General features: G+C 44.3%; 1 protein-coding gene across 1 annotated transcript in view; it reads right to left on the bottom strand.

The window, feature by feature from the left end:
• Positions 1-16,233, bottom strand: part of TLL2 (tolloid like 2) — a 126,969-nt gene that overhangs the window by 38,883 nt on the left and 71,853 nt on the right. Inside the window, exons 5-8 of the mRNA XM_027062732.2 lie at positions 14,091-14,208; positions 9,594-9,772; positions 8,497-8,602; positions 1,092-1,216 (exon numbers count right to left, since the gene is read on the bottom strand). Of these exons, the coding sequence (XP_026918533.1) occupies positions 1,092-1,216; positions 8,497-8,602; positions 9,594-9,772; positions 14,091-14,208 (528 nt within the window). The remainder of the gene's footprint in view (positions 1-1,091; positions 1,217-8,496; positions 8,603-9,593; positions 9,773-14,090; positions 14,209-16,233) is intronic.

A 16,233-nucleotide genomic window follows, 5' to 3' on the forward strand; every position in this document is an offset into this window, starting at 1 on the left:
AGGGAATGCTATAAGGTTTCTCTTTCAATTCAGCAAGGTTATATGATACGTGTGACCTGCATTTCAGCCCTAACACACCCCCAGATGACTAATAGCTGGATGGACATATTTCTTAGAGTTTTGTGATGGACCAAACCCCACCCAGCCCTTTGCGTGCCCTGTGATCCCACTTAGCAGGGCAACGGGATAGCCTAGATTTTCTAATATGGTGCCTATTTTGAACATTCTGTCCCATGATCAGACCGTGTGTCTGGTCTGGGGCATTTGGAAAATGTTACCGGACCTGTTAGCAATGAATTTCCTTCTTCCTCCCCAAAGTGCTGAATTGAATTCTCTCCCCTCAGTGGTAAAAACCTGGCTGCTCTAATGCTTTGCACTGAAGCTCAACAACTTAAAGGGTCAGCGTGAGCTCACTTCCAGGGCCGCAGGCTGGGGGAGGTGCTGGTGATGCTGAACCAAGGGTATGGAAGGCAAAGAGGGCAGATTCAAGAGGAGGGGCCTTGCGGATGAGCAGAGAAACAGACGTCTCCCCAGACCCTGGTATACTGTCCAGTCTTTGCTGGCAGATTTCTAGCCGATGACCAGAACCCTAGGAAGCCCCCAGGACCATAGACATAACCTCATTTACAGCACTGAGTATTTGGGAAGCTGACTCCCACCCTCCTTCATTCACTGTCTTCCTGCAAAACCCTTGGTTTTTGTTTTGCCAAACCCACATCCCCTATTCCCACAGGAAGGAAAGGAGATTTTGTAGTTACAGGGTACGCACTGCATCGGGCCCCCATTCACTGTTGTTCCACTATCCTTCTTCCTCTTCAGAATATCAGGCCTTTGCCAGAGAATTCTGAGGATTCTGACACATTAAACTGTGAGCTCCAAGACCTATTATTCGTGTCACTACTGGCAATCACCTCTGCACGTGGGCCTCCTACACTGTCTAAAACCTCCATATAGTAGATACCAGAAATTATAGCAGCCTCTCCATGTTCTCCAAGCTGTTTTTCCCAGCAAGGGGGAATGTTGGCAAAGGATGGCTGAGTCATGCTCCGTGGGTGCAACAGAGGCCCCGGGACTCCCCGGGATTCAGTTACCTGGGCATTTGTACAGCTTCCTGGCTTGCGCTATGTCTCCCTGACTGAGCCGCACACGCTGACCAATGGTTGGCCTGACGCCATTGTCGTCTCGACGGGGGAGGATGGTGTCTAAGAAAACTCCTCTACAGGAAGAAAAGAGAAAGAGAAAGGAGAAAGAAAAGTCAAGGCTGGCTGGCTGGCCAGGCTGGAACTTACAGTCTTCATTTCCTTGCCCATAAGCCCGTTGACATTCCCAGCCTCTGGATGGCCTCTCTGTAGGCCAGTATGACTGAAGACGTTGCTTCACTTGTCCTGGCATATGGGTATTCCGTTTCATGAGTGGCTTACTCACTTTCCAATGGGAAAATGACTCTGCCAAGCTTGCCAGTCTGCCCTAGTCCACTGGCTTAGGGGCTTCCTTACCGACATGTACTGTGCATTTCCACAAAGCCCCTGACAGGTCCAGGCCCTGGGGCTGCCACATCCTACAACTTCAGGGAGCACCATTCAGAGAGACCGAGGTGTGAGTGGTGCCCCCCAGAGTTGTGCAACAGGCACTACTGAGCATGGATAAGTCTTGGAGGGGCCCCACAGGGAGCCTGGGGACCAGCACAGAGTGAGGCTCTCAGGGGCTGGTCAGTAAGTGCTGCTTGACAGGCTGGTGAATAATGGGAATCAGAGTTTGGGGGCCTTTCTGGCAAAGGGGATAATCAGACGGGAAGTGAGATGAATGTAGAGAACAAAGTTGAGAGAGTCCTAGTCTAGAAGTTTCTATGTAAGGCCTGGCTCCACCACCTGGGTGAGCTTAGACAAGCCCCTTCCCCTCTCTGAGCTTCAGTTGACTCCTCTAACAGTAAGAGAGTGGCCTAGACAGTCACAGCAGCCCTTTCCAGCTCTAAACATCCTATTCTACTTCCACGTGAATGAAGTCTAAAATGACCAAGTCAGGATGCCTGGCTGAGTACTGGCCCTATTTACATCTCCATGATGTGGGTGTGGTTGACCCCTTCCTGAGCCTCCTTCTCTGCTTCCAGACCCCCAATGAGGGACCCCTCCTGGAAGGTAGGGTCTCCCTTCAAATCAGCTCCTTCTCCAGTTACCAGTTTCTTCCCTCCCTTCTTAACCAGGTTTCTGGAAACAATGGATCCCATTCTCTGTCTAGCTGCCCACATACCATTCACTTTTCAATGCAATTGCAATCAGACTGCACCAGCAACGGTCAGTGGTCACCAACTAACTGACAACTCGGATGGACACCTGTCAACCCCCACCTGCCCTCTCTTACAGCACTGCCACTTTTCTGCTCCTTCCTTCCTCAGACTCTCTTCCCCTGGTGTCCAGGGCACCACTGTCTCTGCGCGGCAAGTTAGCATCCACGTCTGCTCCCCACTCCATGCTTTCCCTTGGGAATCTGCCCTCTTCCTCTCTCCCGTCTCCTGCTCCTCTGGGCTTTAGCTGATGCCAATAGACTCACAGAGAATTCTCTGAATCTTAACCCAGAACCATCTGCTAAGCCCCAGATGCCTGGCGACCCCTCCACTACACTGTCATATGGGTCTCATATCCATGTTCGTTCCATGACTCTTGTCTCCCAAGAGTGAATCTGAAGGCACCATGGCACCTTCTATCGTGCCTTGAATCTATGCCTTCCTCCTCATTCCAGAACACTGCCTTAGCTCAGGCAAACAGCATCCCCTTTCTGCATTCTTCCATAGCTTCTTACCTGGTCTCCCTCCCTGTAGACTCAGTCAGCTCTATGTTGCACCCACAACAGTGCAACGTGATTGTCCGGAAATGCAAGGGCAGCCTTGAGTCCTCTCCACTTAGAAGCCTCCACTGATGTCTGATCACCACCTGGATCCCCAGGCCCTTGGCTCACTGGCCTCTGCCTTCCTCTTCAGGCACTTCTCCTGATACCTCCACCCCACTTGGTAGCTTAAGCAACACCGAATCTCTGATAGCCCCAAACATGCCCTTACGCAGGCTGTCCTCTGTGGAGGCTGCCCACTGCCCATCTTCTTGTCCACTAGCAAACTCCTGTTCATTCACCAAAACCCCATCAGATGGCTTTCCCTCTTAAAAGTCTTCTCGAGCCCTTTTTATCCCTCCTTATCCTGAGTTATTCATTCCCTCCTCTAGGCTACCTCTTGGCCTTATTTGTCTAGTCTCTTCTTATCATACTGTATTGTCTTTTTTGAAGGGTGAAGATATTTGTCATCTCTGCTAAATAGTAAGTTCCTCAAGCAGAGAGACTGAGACTTTCATCTTTATGGCCTTAGGGACTGGAGCACAACAGGTCAAGAAATAATTTTTGAATTAAATTATGTAACCAAGGTAGGGCAGTGTCTTCAAAAAATTTTGCAAAGTAATTTACACCCAAGGGAAATGCGACAATGCATGTTACCTAGTTATTAGCTGCACTGTCCCTTCTCCTCCCTCTCACTTTCTCTCTAAAACATTTCCTTTCCCCTCAATTCTGCACTACTTTGGAAAATATATATTATTCTTATATCTTGCTGGTGGCATGTCTTATTATCTTTCTGGTTTTGCATATATGTTTTCTAAATCAGACTTCAAACCCACTTTCTTTCCAACATAAGCAAGCAAGAGCCTAGATCATCTGCCGATTTCCTTTTAAGTATCCCCATCCCCAACCTTTAACCACCTGGCCTGTCTTTCTTGATTTCCCATTGCCTTATCTCTGGGTCCAGAGCCTTCTAGAGAAACTTTAGGGGAATCCTCGTTTTCCCTCACTGACTTTGCCAAGTTTTAAACTACAAGTAATGACTCTACATAAAATTCTAAATCCAATCACCTACTAGATCTAAAAGAGGGCACTTTTGCCCTATAATAAAATGGGTCCATTTGTAATTTTTTTCTTGATTCCCCTGAAGGAAAGAAATTTTCCTGCACAAAATGCAAAGCTCACCACCATCTCTTAGCAACCCAGGCCAACCAATCTTGCTGAAGACCACAGCATATAGGTGACTCTGACAGTGTGGAGAACGTGTGCTCCCACTGAGCATTCACAGGACCTTCTTATGTGCCAGGACCAGGCCTGAGCACTTTACATGCACCATCTCGTTTAGTCCTTGTAACACCCTAGGCCAGTGCAATTATTAGGGTCTCCTCCCCACCGGTGAGAAAAAGCCTGCAGAGCTTAAGTGATTCTCCCAGAGTACAGAGCTAGTAATGAAGAGCCAGCCCTGGAACCCAGGCAGGCCAGAAGCCCATCTCCCGGCATCCTCCTCCTTCCAGCCAGTGTTCTCACTGCCCAAGGAACAATAGGCTTTAATGTGTGCTAGATAAATGACAGAGTTAGGAATGTGAGAGACTTCAAAAACTGAAACAGCAGGAACAACATCAGCCCACACTCAGATAGCTCTTTGGGGCTGGGACGCCCTCCTTGACATGTCCCTGAGCTGCCAGCAAGACGGAAGGCTCTGGAAAATATTTACTACAAGAGGCATCCCCCGCATGAACCGCTGCAGTGACATCCCTCTTTTATGTAGGACAACTCTTAGCCCTGACACTCTGCTAAACTAAGAAAGGGTTTGGCAGATGCTTTAGGGAATAAAGCTGTCAACTCTGAGCTCTCCAAAGATGCCCCTGTACCACAGATCTCTCTCCCCAGCTCCTAGACCCTTGCCCAACGAAACCTCCAAACACATCACTCTCCGCAGCCGAGGTCCAACCAAGGGGGAGAGGGAGGGACCGCAATAAACCAGAAAATAAAGTTGGAAGGAGTCAGATCAATTGTAAAGATACACAAAGATTGGGTTTCCCATCAGCTGGAAGAGTAGTTGCCTCCAGATGAGCAAATGTTCTATAAGCCATTTCCTGCTCTTTTTCAAACTCAAAGACGATGGACAGGCTGGCTCCAGGGGATATGTGGCCAGGAGTAATGATGTGGATTTAAGGACTTGGAAACTTGACAAAAAGTGGGCCAAGAAAGACCATTAGTAAGGATGCCACTGTTAAATGTCCCACTGAACAAAGTAGTTTCCTGAAAATCCATGCAGAAAGTTGGCAGAAAAGACGATGAAGGTATCCACTTGCTACAAAATAGCTTTGCCAACATTGTTGTGAACCCTGGGGCAGGGGTGAGAAGATAGCTGTGGTAGATTGTTAAAATAATGGGAGGCACCTCCTAATGTACATAGCCTTCACCTTGTACCTTGCTCCGACCATTGAAATGTGACAGAAGTGATGTCCTGCAAGTTCTAGAGTCCTGCAAGTTCTTAAGAGTCTTGTGGCCTCCTAGCTTGTCTTTTAGGAGCTCTGAGTTCCAGTGCAGTGAGGAGCCCTGTCCAGCCTGCCAGAAGTTGAAAGGCCACAGGGAGGAAAACCGGGGGGGCCCCAGTGCACAGGCAGCACAATGGCCAGACATGGCACTGGCCATCCTGGACTTCTCAGCCCAGTCGCTTTGTCAAATGACTACTGCTGTGGAAATGATCCCAGGCAAAACCAGAGAAGAATGAGCCAGAGTGACCCACAATGTCACAAAAAATAAGTTGCTGTTATAAACCATGACATTTGGGGGTAGACTCTTCTGAGGCAATAGATGACATCATGGTAGCAGAAGGAGAAGTCTGCCTCCCTTCCAAGCCTTCATGGGAGCTGCTGTGCTTCTACCTAGCCGCCTATCACACCCATGTGCTGCCCCTCGCCAATCTCCCTCTGAGGGCTTCTGGGTACTCTCGGTGGGGAACTATCATTTCATGGGTTTGGTCCATGGGCTTCTACTGGTCAGTGCTGATAAACTGCTCCACAATGACAACAGTGTTGTTAATGGTTATCTCTTTGAGGGGTGACAGGGATGGCATTATGAGCTAGAGATCACAGGAAAAAAAAAAGATTTTTCTTAAAAGAAAAACAAGAAAAGAAATGCTGGTCCCAGAAGACACTGCATTCTTGCCTTGGTCTTTGGTTTCAGAGCTTTTCCTAATAACTGGCACATGGCAGGCACCAATGAGACAGTGCAGTTCCTATAGCCCATTGGAAGTAATTCATCCCCAACCCCCCCTGAACAGGAGACGCCTGTAGATTCTCCTTATGAAGTGACCACCACATTTGTGGATATGTGGACAGAAATGCAATGACGATAATGGAAATTTCTTCCCTCACCGAGTCCAGCATTGCAGATCTCCCTGTCTCCTTTGATCCACCCATTAATTTTTTCATTTAAGAAATATTTATTGAATATCTACTCTGTGCTAGGCTCCGTGGTAGGTGCTGGAGACGAGAGAAGAGGATGCCCTCAAAGATCTCAGTCTAGTGAGCCAGAGGGGGATGTAACAGGTACATAGGATTCGATTAATTTATAAGAATAATTAATAGACAACTTATAAAGCAATATGAAGAGTCATGACAGCTATGGAAACAAGACCCAAAGTACAACCTTCTCACTTGGGCCAACTTGACAGTGATTCTCTACAAAATCAATACTTTGTCTCTACTCAGCAGCCTGCCATCTCTGGGGCTGATGTAATGTGGCCCAGATTTTCCTACACCATTTCCCAAACCCTCAAGGCAGCACAGCCCCCACACCCAAGCATCCCTACTCTGACCTTTCATGGTGGGCTGTCATCCTGCCCACCCATTGTCTCTTCGACTCCCCCAACAAACCCCCAGAGTAGGTCCTTCGAAGTCTCCTTTCCCAACATGGAAGAGGAAGCCTCAAATGTCCACATGGCAATGAATGCAAACATCTGTCAGTGCCTTGCCCACCTGCACTGATTAAGAAATTACAACAGGAAATGTTTGAGCTGGAAGGGGCTCAAAGAACATTTAGTCCAACCCTCCTATGAGGAAACCGATGCCCAAGGACGTGGATAGTTGACCCAGCACAAAGCTATCCCTAACTACTGTCTATACCGCCCTCAATAGCACGGTGCATGAGAGCACGAGGCCTGGAACCCAGTCTTTGACTCTCAGTCCAGTGGTCTCTTCATTACATGGTGCACCTCATATCCTCTGCCAAGGAGCCAGGAGAAGAGTAATGAAAACAGGGTCAGTCACTCCCATGCCAGTTGTTCAAAGATGCTGACGTTGACAAAACTCCACCTATTAGAGCTCTGGAGAGATTCCCCCTGGGTGCAGGATGGTGACCATAACTAAATCAGCTGTGTGGCCAGAGGGACAGCACCACCTTCCCGCTACAACTGGGAACATGGGATGCTGAGGTTTGGATACTCTTTCCCACAGTTCCATGACCTCATCAACAGCATGCTTTCAGCAGGCTTACCCAAGAGCCAATGAGCCCTGGGTACACTCCCAAGAGCTGTGTGTCTCCTGAAGGAATGGTTTCTTTTGATCTTTATGGACATGGCAACTCATGAAATGGATTGTTTCCTTCCTTGCAATAACTGCTAAGAAGCACAGGGCAGGATTTGCTGCCAGTCTGACCAAAGTGTGCATGACTTTCTGGCATATATTCTGAACAGGCAATTGATTCCAAGCTTCCATGCAGCTATCTACCCTTATTTTCCCCTCCCCCATCCTCAAGTTTCCTCATTTACTTGCTTCTTGTCCTGTGTACGTGCTGGAAACCCAATCGAACCTTTTGTTTTTGAGTAATTAAATAGATAAATAGAAAGCAAACAAGCTGGTTTTAAGACGAAACTGAGAAAAAAGTGGCAAGTGAGAGAACATATGCCTTGTATCTCCTCTAACTCAAGAGTGGAAACACCCACAAAACTGGGATTAGTTGGGGGACACTTTTATATACACAACATGCATATGGTCTAGAAGCAAGGGAAATATTGGAAATACTTCACACCCAGTCCAGCACAGCAATAACTCATCAAAACAGATCCTACCAATGCCGGCTGTAAATCACTGGCCCCAGCTATACTTGGGTACACCAGCTCCCATCAAGTGTGACCAGCAGGCGGGAAACCTGGACCTTTGTTCTCACTCTGACCCCAGCTACCTGTGTGCCCTCGAGCTGGCTGGAGCCTCATTTTCTTCACCTCTAAAATGAATCCACGATTTACAACTCCCCCAGCTCTCATATGGTCTAGCTTTCAATAAACCACACCTCTTTAAGGGAACTGGTTAGCACCACCAGGCTTACATCAAGGACGTGCTTTGGAAGACTCCCCCACCCACTGGAAATTTTACACAGAGCCCCTAAGTTATTATCCCGGCCAACCTCTAGATAATTTCCCCTTTCCAGTTTGCTGCTTGTGACATTAGGGCATGATGGAACACCAGCTTCACAATGGGATTCAATCTTATTAGCGGGAACCTGATTAGATTATATTTCACTGCAGCCCAGAGGCCACTGTATTTCAAGGACAGACAGGCCAACTGTGCTAAGAGCATGCAGAGACCCACTCTCTGCAGACCTCCAGGAATCCGACCCGAGCCTGCGGCAGGCACAGTAAAACACAGATGAGGCATAAGCATAGATTCCGACCTTGAGAAGGTGTTCCGGGCGTAGTGCATGATGCTGTCAAAGTCGTACGTTTCTCCCAGAGAGCTCACTTCCCCAGCTTCCATTTTTAAGAAATTATACTCCTGACCTGTGACACAACACTCTGTTAAGGCCTTTGAAAACCAAGGCAGGTACCTGAAAGGAGGCAGAGGGGGGAGAAGGAGGGCCCATAGCAACTTCTGAGAGCTCTATTAGCCCAAATAACAGGGTTGTGGTCGTTCTCATTGTTTTTAACAGACTGGAAATTTGAAACTTCAAACAGCCCTGTTCTTCCAACCCACCACCCAACCCCTCCCCAAGTGCCCCTGGAAACTCTTATACTAAGTTTGTAGGCAGGTTCAATATTAATCTGATCGTTCAAAAACTTAGAAAAAAAAATCTCTGATCTTGCTACTGAAGAACAAAAGAAAAATCAAAGAGTTAAGTTCAATCCCAAATAGTTCACAATTCAGACCTTGAAAGCATTTTAAGGCAAACATATTATTCAACCAGCTACTTTCATGTTCAACATAGACTTCTATATAAAATTATTTAATATAAGAAGTGGGGTGTTTTCTTTGTTTTTTTTGTTTTGTTTTGTTTTGTTTTTAGTCTAGACACTACCTGCCTTGGGGCAGAACATTTCCAGGCCAAAATACTACTTTTACATGTATTTGTGTCCTAATTGTATTTCAGTTTCAAAAGGATGTGTTGCTGAAGTCAGCAAAAGTGACTCTTATAAAAGCAACCAGGAGAACTCTTTTTTTTTTTTGGCTTCTCAGCCTTGATCCTGCAACAGTTACTCTGGTCCATTCTGTTCCTTTTAGGAAATGGAGTTGGATTTCATTGTCCTTTTACAACATGAAAAGTCATTTCGTTTCTGCCGTAACCTATAAGCTATGGCAGATGACCTCCCAGGAAGGGCCACAAATAACAGTGGCAGTGCTAGCAACAAATGTCTGCACAGTAGGGCTGCTGCCTCCTTACTTAACAAATGAGCATTCGTCGGGTCCCTGAAACCCCTCTCCTTTAACCCTGCCTGACCCAGGGGATGCCACCTTCCTGGCCAGTGGCTTCCAGACTCGGTACTGGCTCCTTACCTGGCTGGATGTTCTCTCTGATGATGGTGACATGCTGGTCTCTGTCGGGCCGAGTGTGTTCATGCCAGAACCCAACCACATGGCCCAACTCATGTGCCACAATGCCAAACTTGTCACAGTTTTTCCCAATGGATATGGCCTGAGGGCCTCCTCCTCGACGCCCAACATAGGAACAACAGCTGGACAGTGGCAGAAATACCCAGGTCAGCCGCTCAGAGAATAGGAAGAGTCTAATGCCCTTCCCCATGTGTGTGATTGTGTGTGTGCGTGCACGTGTGTGTGTGCACGCACACACATGCACGCACGCGCACACACACGCTAATCTAAAAGAAACAGATATTCAGAGCTGAAAGCACGTTCATTGTCCAAGTTACCTCCCAATACAGAAATTCCCTCCAAAAATTGTTCTCCTTTTTGGTGGTCACGGATCCACTTGAGAACCCAAAGAAGATAAGGCTTCTCTTCCTGGAATAAAGGAACCTCCCCAACCCTGCACCCCCAAGTCTCTCCTGAATCATCTATGATGACGAGGAAAGGAGTCAGCTGAGTTTCTGTAAAGCATGGTACCCTTATCAGAGAAGCCTAAGAAATGACTCCCCTTCTGGGCAAAATTGCTTTTTCAAGTAACATTTATTCCTAACATATTATTATATATTATTCCTAATATAGAAAGGTATAAGAAAAGAAATAAACATGGCCCACAACCCCACCACCTCTATCACCCAGCTAACGTCTATCAAACATTAAAAGAAATATGTGTTCTGGGGCGCCTGGGTGGCTCAGTCAATTAAGTGTCTGACTATTGATTTAGGCAAAGGTCATGATCTCATGGTTCGTGGGTTTGAGCCCCACGTTGGTCTCTAGGCTGACAGTGAGGAGCCTGCTTGGGATTCTGTCTCTCCCTTTCTCTCTGCCCCTACCCTGCTTGTGTGCTCTCTCTCTCTAAAAAGTAAATAAACATTTTTTAAAAGTATGTGTTCAAAAGAGTCAAGTATTAAGTCTCTCACCCCCATCTCTAATCTCTTCATCCAAAGATAACCATTGTTAACAGTTTCTTGGATATCCTTCAGAAAAATTAGATATGTATACTTTTTATTATAAAATGCACTATGTACATCATCCTTAATTTTTACCTTTTTTCCTCCTTAATGTAGAGATCTTTTTATAACAATGCATACAGACTTCCTTCATTCTTTTCAAAGCAACAAAGTACTAAATTTTCTTTAATCTGACTCCTATTAATGTACATTTGGGCTGATTCCAATTTTTATTAGTTAAACAAAGCCTTATGGGAGAGGAAGACAAAACAAACAAATAACAACAAGCAAAACAAATAAATGGCTGGACTCCTGTTTGTAGCATTGGGATTGAGAGATAAACGGGTTCATACATTTAAGATTTGATAGATACTATCAAATTGCAATCCCCAAATGTTGGGTCTACTTATATGCCCACTAATGATATATTTAAAAGCCCTATTTCCATACAACCTGGCCAACACTGGCTTTACCAAATTCTTTTTGTCAGTTGGATAAGTGAAAAATGGTATTTCAGTGTATCGAGATTGGATAGTTTTCCATGTTTTCTATGACATTTGTATTTTTTTTCTTGTGAGCTATGTGATCACCTCTTTTCCCCATCTTCTTTTGGGCTGTCCATCTTTTTACGAATGATATATAAGGACCCTTTGTGAATTAAGGAAACAAGTCTTTTGATTATCAAATGTATTGCAAATATTTTTCTCACTTTGTTTCTCAGTTTGCTTTTTTGTTTATGTATTGTCTTGGTTTTGTCTACACCACATATAATTTTTAAATTTCAATGTATGGAATGTCTTCACTTTCCTACATCCTGCTGGGAAAGGCCATCTACCTGCCAGGATCATCAATAAAATCCACTCTTGCTTCTCTCATAATAAAATAATAAAATTTTCAAAATAATTTTTAAATCTCTTTTCATTTCTTTATTTTTCCTTTTAAAAATGTTTACTGTATTTGATCCGGCTAGAATCATTTTGATGTAAGAAGTGAGGTAGGAATCCAGCTTTATTTTTTTCACAACAAGCTGTCTATCTCAGTTATTAAAATATCCCAAATGACTAATCCAGCTCTCACTCATTTAAGATGCTACCTAAATTCATGTATAGGCATATGCACTTTAAACTCTTTTGTTCTGTTCCAAATGGTTTTAATTATTACTAACTTCATTTGCATTTTAAATCCTAGATGTTTGAACAGACCATCAGACCACTCCCCATAATCCCCTCCATACCTCCATCCCCCTGTCCCTGTGTCCTTTCTCTCTCTATATATATATATCCCTCTGTTTTTCTCTTTCTTCTTATTCTCTCTCTCTCTCTCTCTCTCTCTCTATATATATATATATCCCTCTTTCTGCCTCAGTCTCTCTCTCCCTCTCTCTGTCTCTGTCTCTCTCCTTCTCTGTTGGTTATTTCTACATGGTTGTTCCTCCAGATAAACTCTAGTGCCATTTATTTAAGTTGTCGAAATATATATACACATATGCCCACATATACATAAATGTAGATGTCTGAATCCAAATGGCATGCTTTTATAGGTTATTTTAGGGAGTTCTGCATCTTTACAATGTTGAATATTCCCATACCAGGAAGTGGTATGCATTTCCATTTTTACTTTTCTTTTTAAGTGTCCTTAGAGTTTTAGCATTTTCTTCTTACAGGTCTGGAGCATTCTTACACTTTTATTAGGTTCATTCTTAGAGATATTATTTATTATGTCTCTATTAAAGTGATATTTTTCCTATTACAGAAGTGTATCCGATTGTTTCATTATAAGGAAAAGTAATTTTTTGTTTACTACTTTTGTAATGAGTCACCTTAATAGGGTCTCCTTTTGTTTCTAGTAGTTTCTCAATTGCTTTTCTGGGTTTTTAGACACGGTCATATTAACTTCAAACAATGCAAACATTGCCTTGTTCCTGCCGATACTTGTCATATGTATTTCCTTCTCTTATTTAACTATATTAGCTAGTATTTCCCAAAATATGTAGAATAATTGTGGTGATCATGAACACCTTTGCCTTGTTCCTGATTCTAACAGAAATGCTTCTAGAATTATCAGTTTAATTCAATGTGGGCTCTTGGGATACACACACGCGCGCGCGCGCGCGCGCGCACACACACACACACACACACACACACACACAGGTTTAGCCATAGCTCTTTAATTTAGAATTGCAGGGCTTTTATTATCTCGACATCTTATAATATCAATCCTGAATTCTTTATGATCTAAGAGTTGTAAACAAAAAATAGAGCTTTTCATTTACTAGGTAATGCAGGCGTGTTCATTCTACTTTTTGTTATTATGTCTAGTTTCATTGCTTTGTAATCAGAGCCTATTTTAACGCTGTTTCTGCCTTTGAGAACTCATTGAGGTGTTCTTAATGCTTAATAGATGGACAATGTCTATAAATGTTCAACATGCACTTACAAAGAAAAGATGTGTTATCAGATTGCCGAATCTGATAGACCCATAGGATCAACTCTTAATTACATTTTTCCAGTCCTCAACAGATCTCTACTTATTTTTTGGTCAACTTGACATTGATCTACTTGAGTTGACAGAAATGAAATAAAGTCGCCTGCTGCTGGTGTTTCTGTCAATTTCCCCTTGAATTCCCTGGGGCTTGCTTTATGACTCTTAATGCTATGCTATTTGGTGCATAAAGATTTATGACAGTTATATTCTCACTGTAGCTTGTACTCTTTCTCATTATAAAGTGCCTCACCTTTTTTTTTAAACACTTTCTGACTTTAAAAACAAAACAAAACAGGAATGAAACAAAAAAGGCCTTGTCTATAACTAAAATTATGATCCCAACATTCTTTTTGTTAGCATTTGCCTGTATGCCTTCTTTCCTTTTACATGTAAACCTTTCTGGGTCATTTTTCCAGTAGTCATTTCATGCATACGCCATGTAGTTGGGTTTAAGTATTTGAACCAGAACGGGGAACTTTTTCTTCCAGTGAGAGAGTATATCACACTTACATTTATTGGCATAACAGATAAGTTTAATCAAAATCCAGGCATCTTATTGTGTGTTGTTTTCTGGAGGAAGTCTGTAAGCCCACGGAGCCCATAAAATTACCCACAGAGTTTTGCATAAATGCATATCTGTCATGAGGAAGCCCATAGCTTCATCAGGTTCTCAGTAGGATTGCTGACCTCAAATTGGTTCAGAACCACTGCTCCATACAAAACACCCCCAATTCCTTCGCTTGCTCCCATGACAGGAGATCCAGACCCCTTGTCTTCCTAGAGTCTTCTTCTTGACCCACCTACTTTGTCACCACATTGTGAGTTCATTGATGGCAAGGGGAGTTTCTGACAAACCCTAGATTGCTACTTATTACAGCTCCTTGGAACGATTTGGTTGTACAGAGAAAACTCAAGACTCACAAGCCATCTGTCTGCCTCTGATTCCTCTGAGACGGCCTTGCTTTCACTTACTTACCCGCACGTTCTGTAACTGAACACAATAAAGCTCTCTTCATCAGTCCTTTCTATGAAGGTCACACAGGTGTGCTTCTCCCAGTGTCTCATAGCCTGCTTAAAAATGGCTCTCTGGCTTCCTGAAATGACAGGGCAAGGCTCATCACTTCACTGATAGGTCCATGCCTTCCTTCGATGCTGTAAGGCGTGCTGACTTATAACACTCGTTCCAATGATCAAAAGAACTTGTTGGGGTGACCCAAGATAGAAACGCACTAGGAATAAGGATTGCCCTTGCTAAGGATATAACTTTCCTGAATCACCAGAACTCAGTAAGGGCTTGTGGATTGGAAAAGAGAGTAAAAATAGATGGTCAGAGTATCCCAAGCTCCCCAACTTGTCCTGTGAAGGGAAAGTACTTAATTAAGCTTTAGAAAAATCTTACTCGGGGTTATTCAATTTGGAAATTTTAGGCTTTTGAAGGAGCTCACCAGTACTGCATTCTGCAGCCTCTTTTTATTTTATATCTATAGGAGTGTATGTCCATATGCTCTAAAAAGTTTATTTTCATGTACATTCATGCTACTTTTGCATGGGCGTGCACTGTCTTCTGGTGGATCCTTGCGCCTCATTTTCTACAAAGCCTTTGAAAACAGATGGATTTCATACTTTCTCTGAACATGTCCTCATAGTTCCTTGAACGGAAATGTGTTGAAAAGTAGAACAATAAGTAAATTGTCTGGGAGCAACAACAAGGTAGCTGTAAACTGTGGCTGATAGTTACTTGCAGTCGGTAAGTATTCTTTTTAAAAAATCTATCAGCCTGAGATAAAGAAGACTATTTTGATTTTGCTAGAAACAATGAGAAAGATCTAGAAAAAAATAGTGGTTTGGGGAGTACAAATGATGATTAGGGGTGGGTTCTGAGTTCTAGAGTGACCTTGTTGCCAAAAGCAAACAAACAAAGCACTGGGGAGGCTCCCGTCATAGCCCGGAAGACATGGGGGTGGGGGTCAAATTGTTGTCCCCAAAAGCACACATATAGAATAAAGAGTCACCTAGCTGTCCATTTTTTTTTTTTACATCTTGACACTTTTAGTTCAAATTGTTTATATAGCTCACTCACCAAAATAGCAATCCCACTAATTACAGAATAACAAAAACCACCACATAAAGAAAATTCTCTCTATAAAATTAGCTGATTTTGATGAAGGTTATATACATCTTTGGTCAGAAAAGCACACCAGCTCTGAAAGAACACAGGTAAGCACCAGAGACCAAAGGTGAGTAGCTGGTCAAAATTCCAACATTCAAATCCATTAGGCACGCTCCTTTTCTCCCAGTAAGACTGGGAGCTCCTGGCGGTGAAGTCTTGGCCTTTTTATCACCAGCACCTACTTAAGTATCCGGCAAGCATCCTGGGTTACTGTCTCATGAGTGAGGCTGCCAGGAGAGAGGAGGGGTGGCCCGGAGGCACTCCGTGCTCTCCGCCAGCTCCCAGGTCCCTGTCATCCACGTCTTCACAGTGCCTTTACCCATCAGTGGTTTTCAGTGGCTCTGGGACAGCTGCCTCATCAACAGCCTCCCCCAGAAGCCACAGAACCACAGAGAGTAGGCCGACTTGTAGGTGCTGGCAGAATTGAGAGCCTGGAAGAGGCAGCTCCGTGTGGCTTTCCATTCAGGCATTTGACTAATACTGGCCACAGGCCTGCTATGGGCATAACTGTTGAATGTCTACTACTGTTCTGTTCTAGTTGTTGCAGATATAGGAATGAAAGCAAGACCAAAAAAAAAAAAAAGATCCCTGCTCCCACAACGATTGGGCAGAGACAAAAAACAGGCAAACAAAATAAAAGTCAAAGCATTTCAGGTAGTGGGAAGTACTACAAAGACTAGAAAGTGGGGTGCTGAGAGTGAGTGGCTCGTGGGAGTATTGGGGGTATCAGGGAGGCAAAGAAGGCTTTTGGGGGGACATGCCATCTGATTTGAGGTGCTGGTGATAAGAAGAAACCATGAGAAGGTCTGGGGAAAGAATGTTCTAGGCAAACAGGGCAAGTGCAGGTGTGCTAGGACAGCCATGAAATGGGCATGTTCCAGAAAGGAAAGGTGCCTGTGAGGCCAGCACACAGGAACTGGGGAGAAGAGAGGAGGAACAGGGTAGGACA

This window comes from Acinonyx jubatus, chromosome D2, assembly GCF_027475565.1.
Source record: "Acinonyx jubatus isolate Ajub_Pintada_27869175 chromosome D2, VMU_Ajub_asm_v1.0, whole genome shotgun sequence".
NCBI classification, from domain to species: domain Eukaryota; kingdom Metazoa; phylum Chordata; class Mammalia; order Carnivora; family Felidae; genus Acinonyx; species Acinonyx jubatus.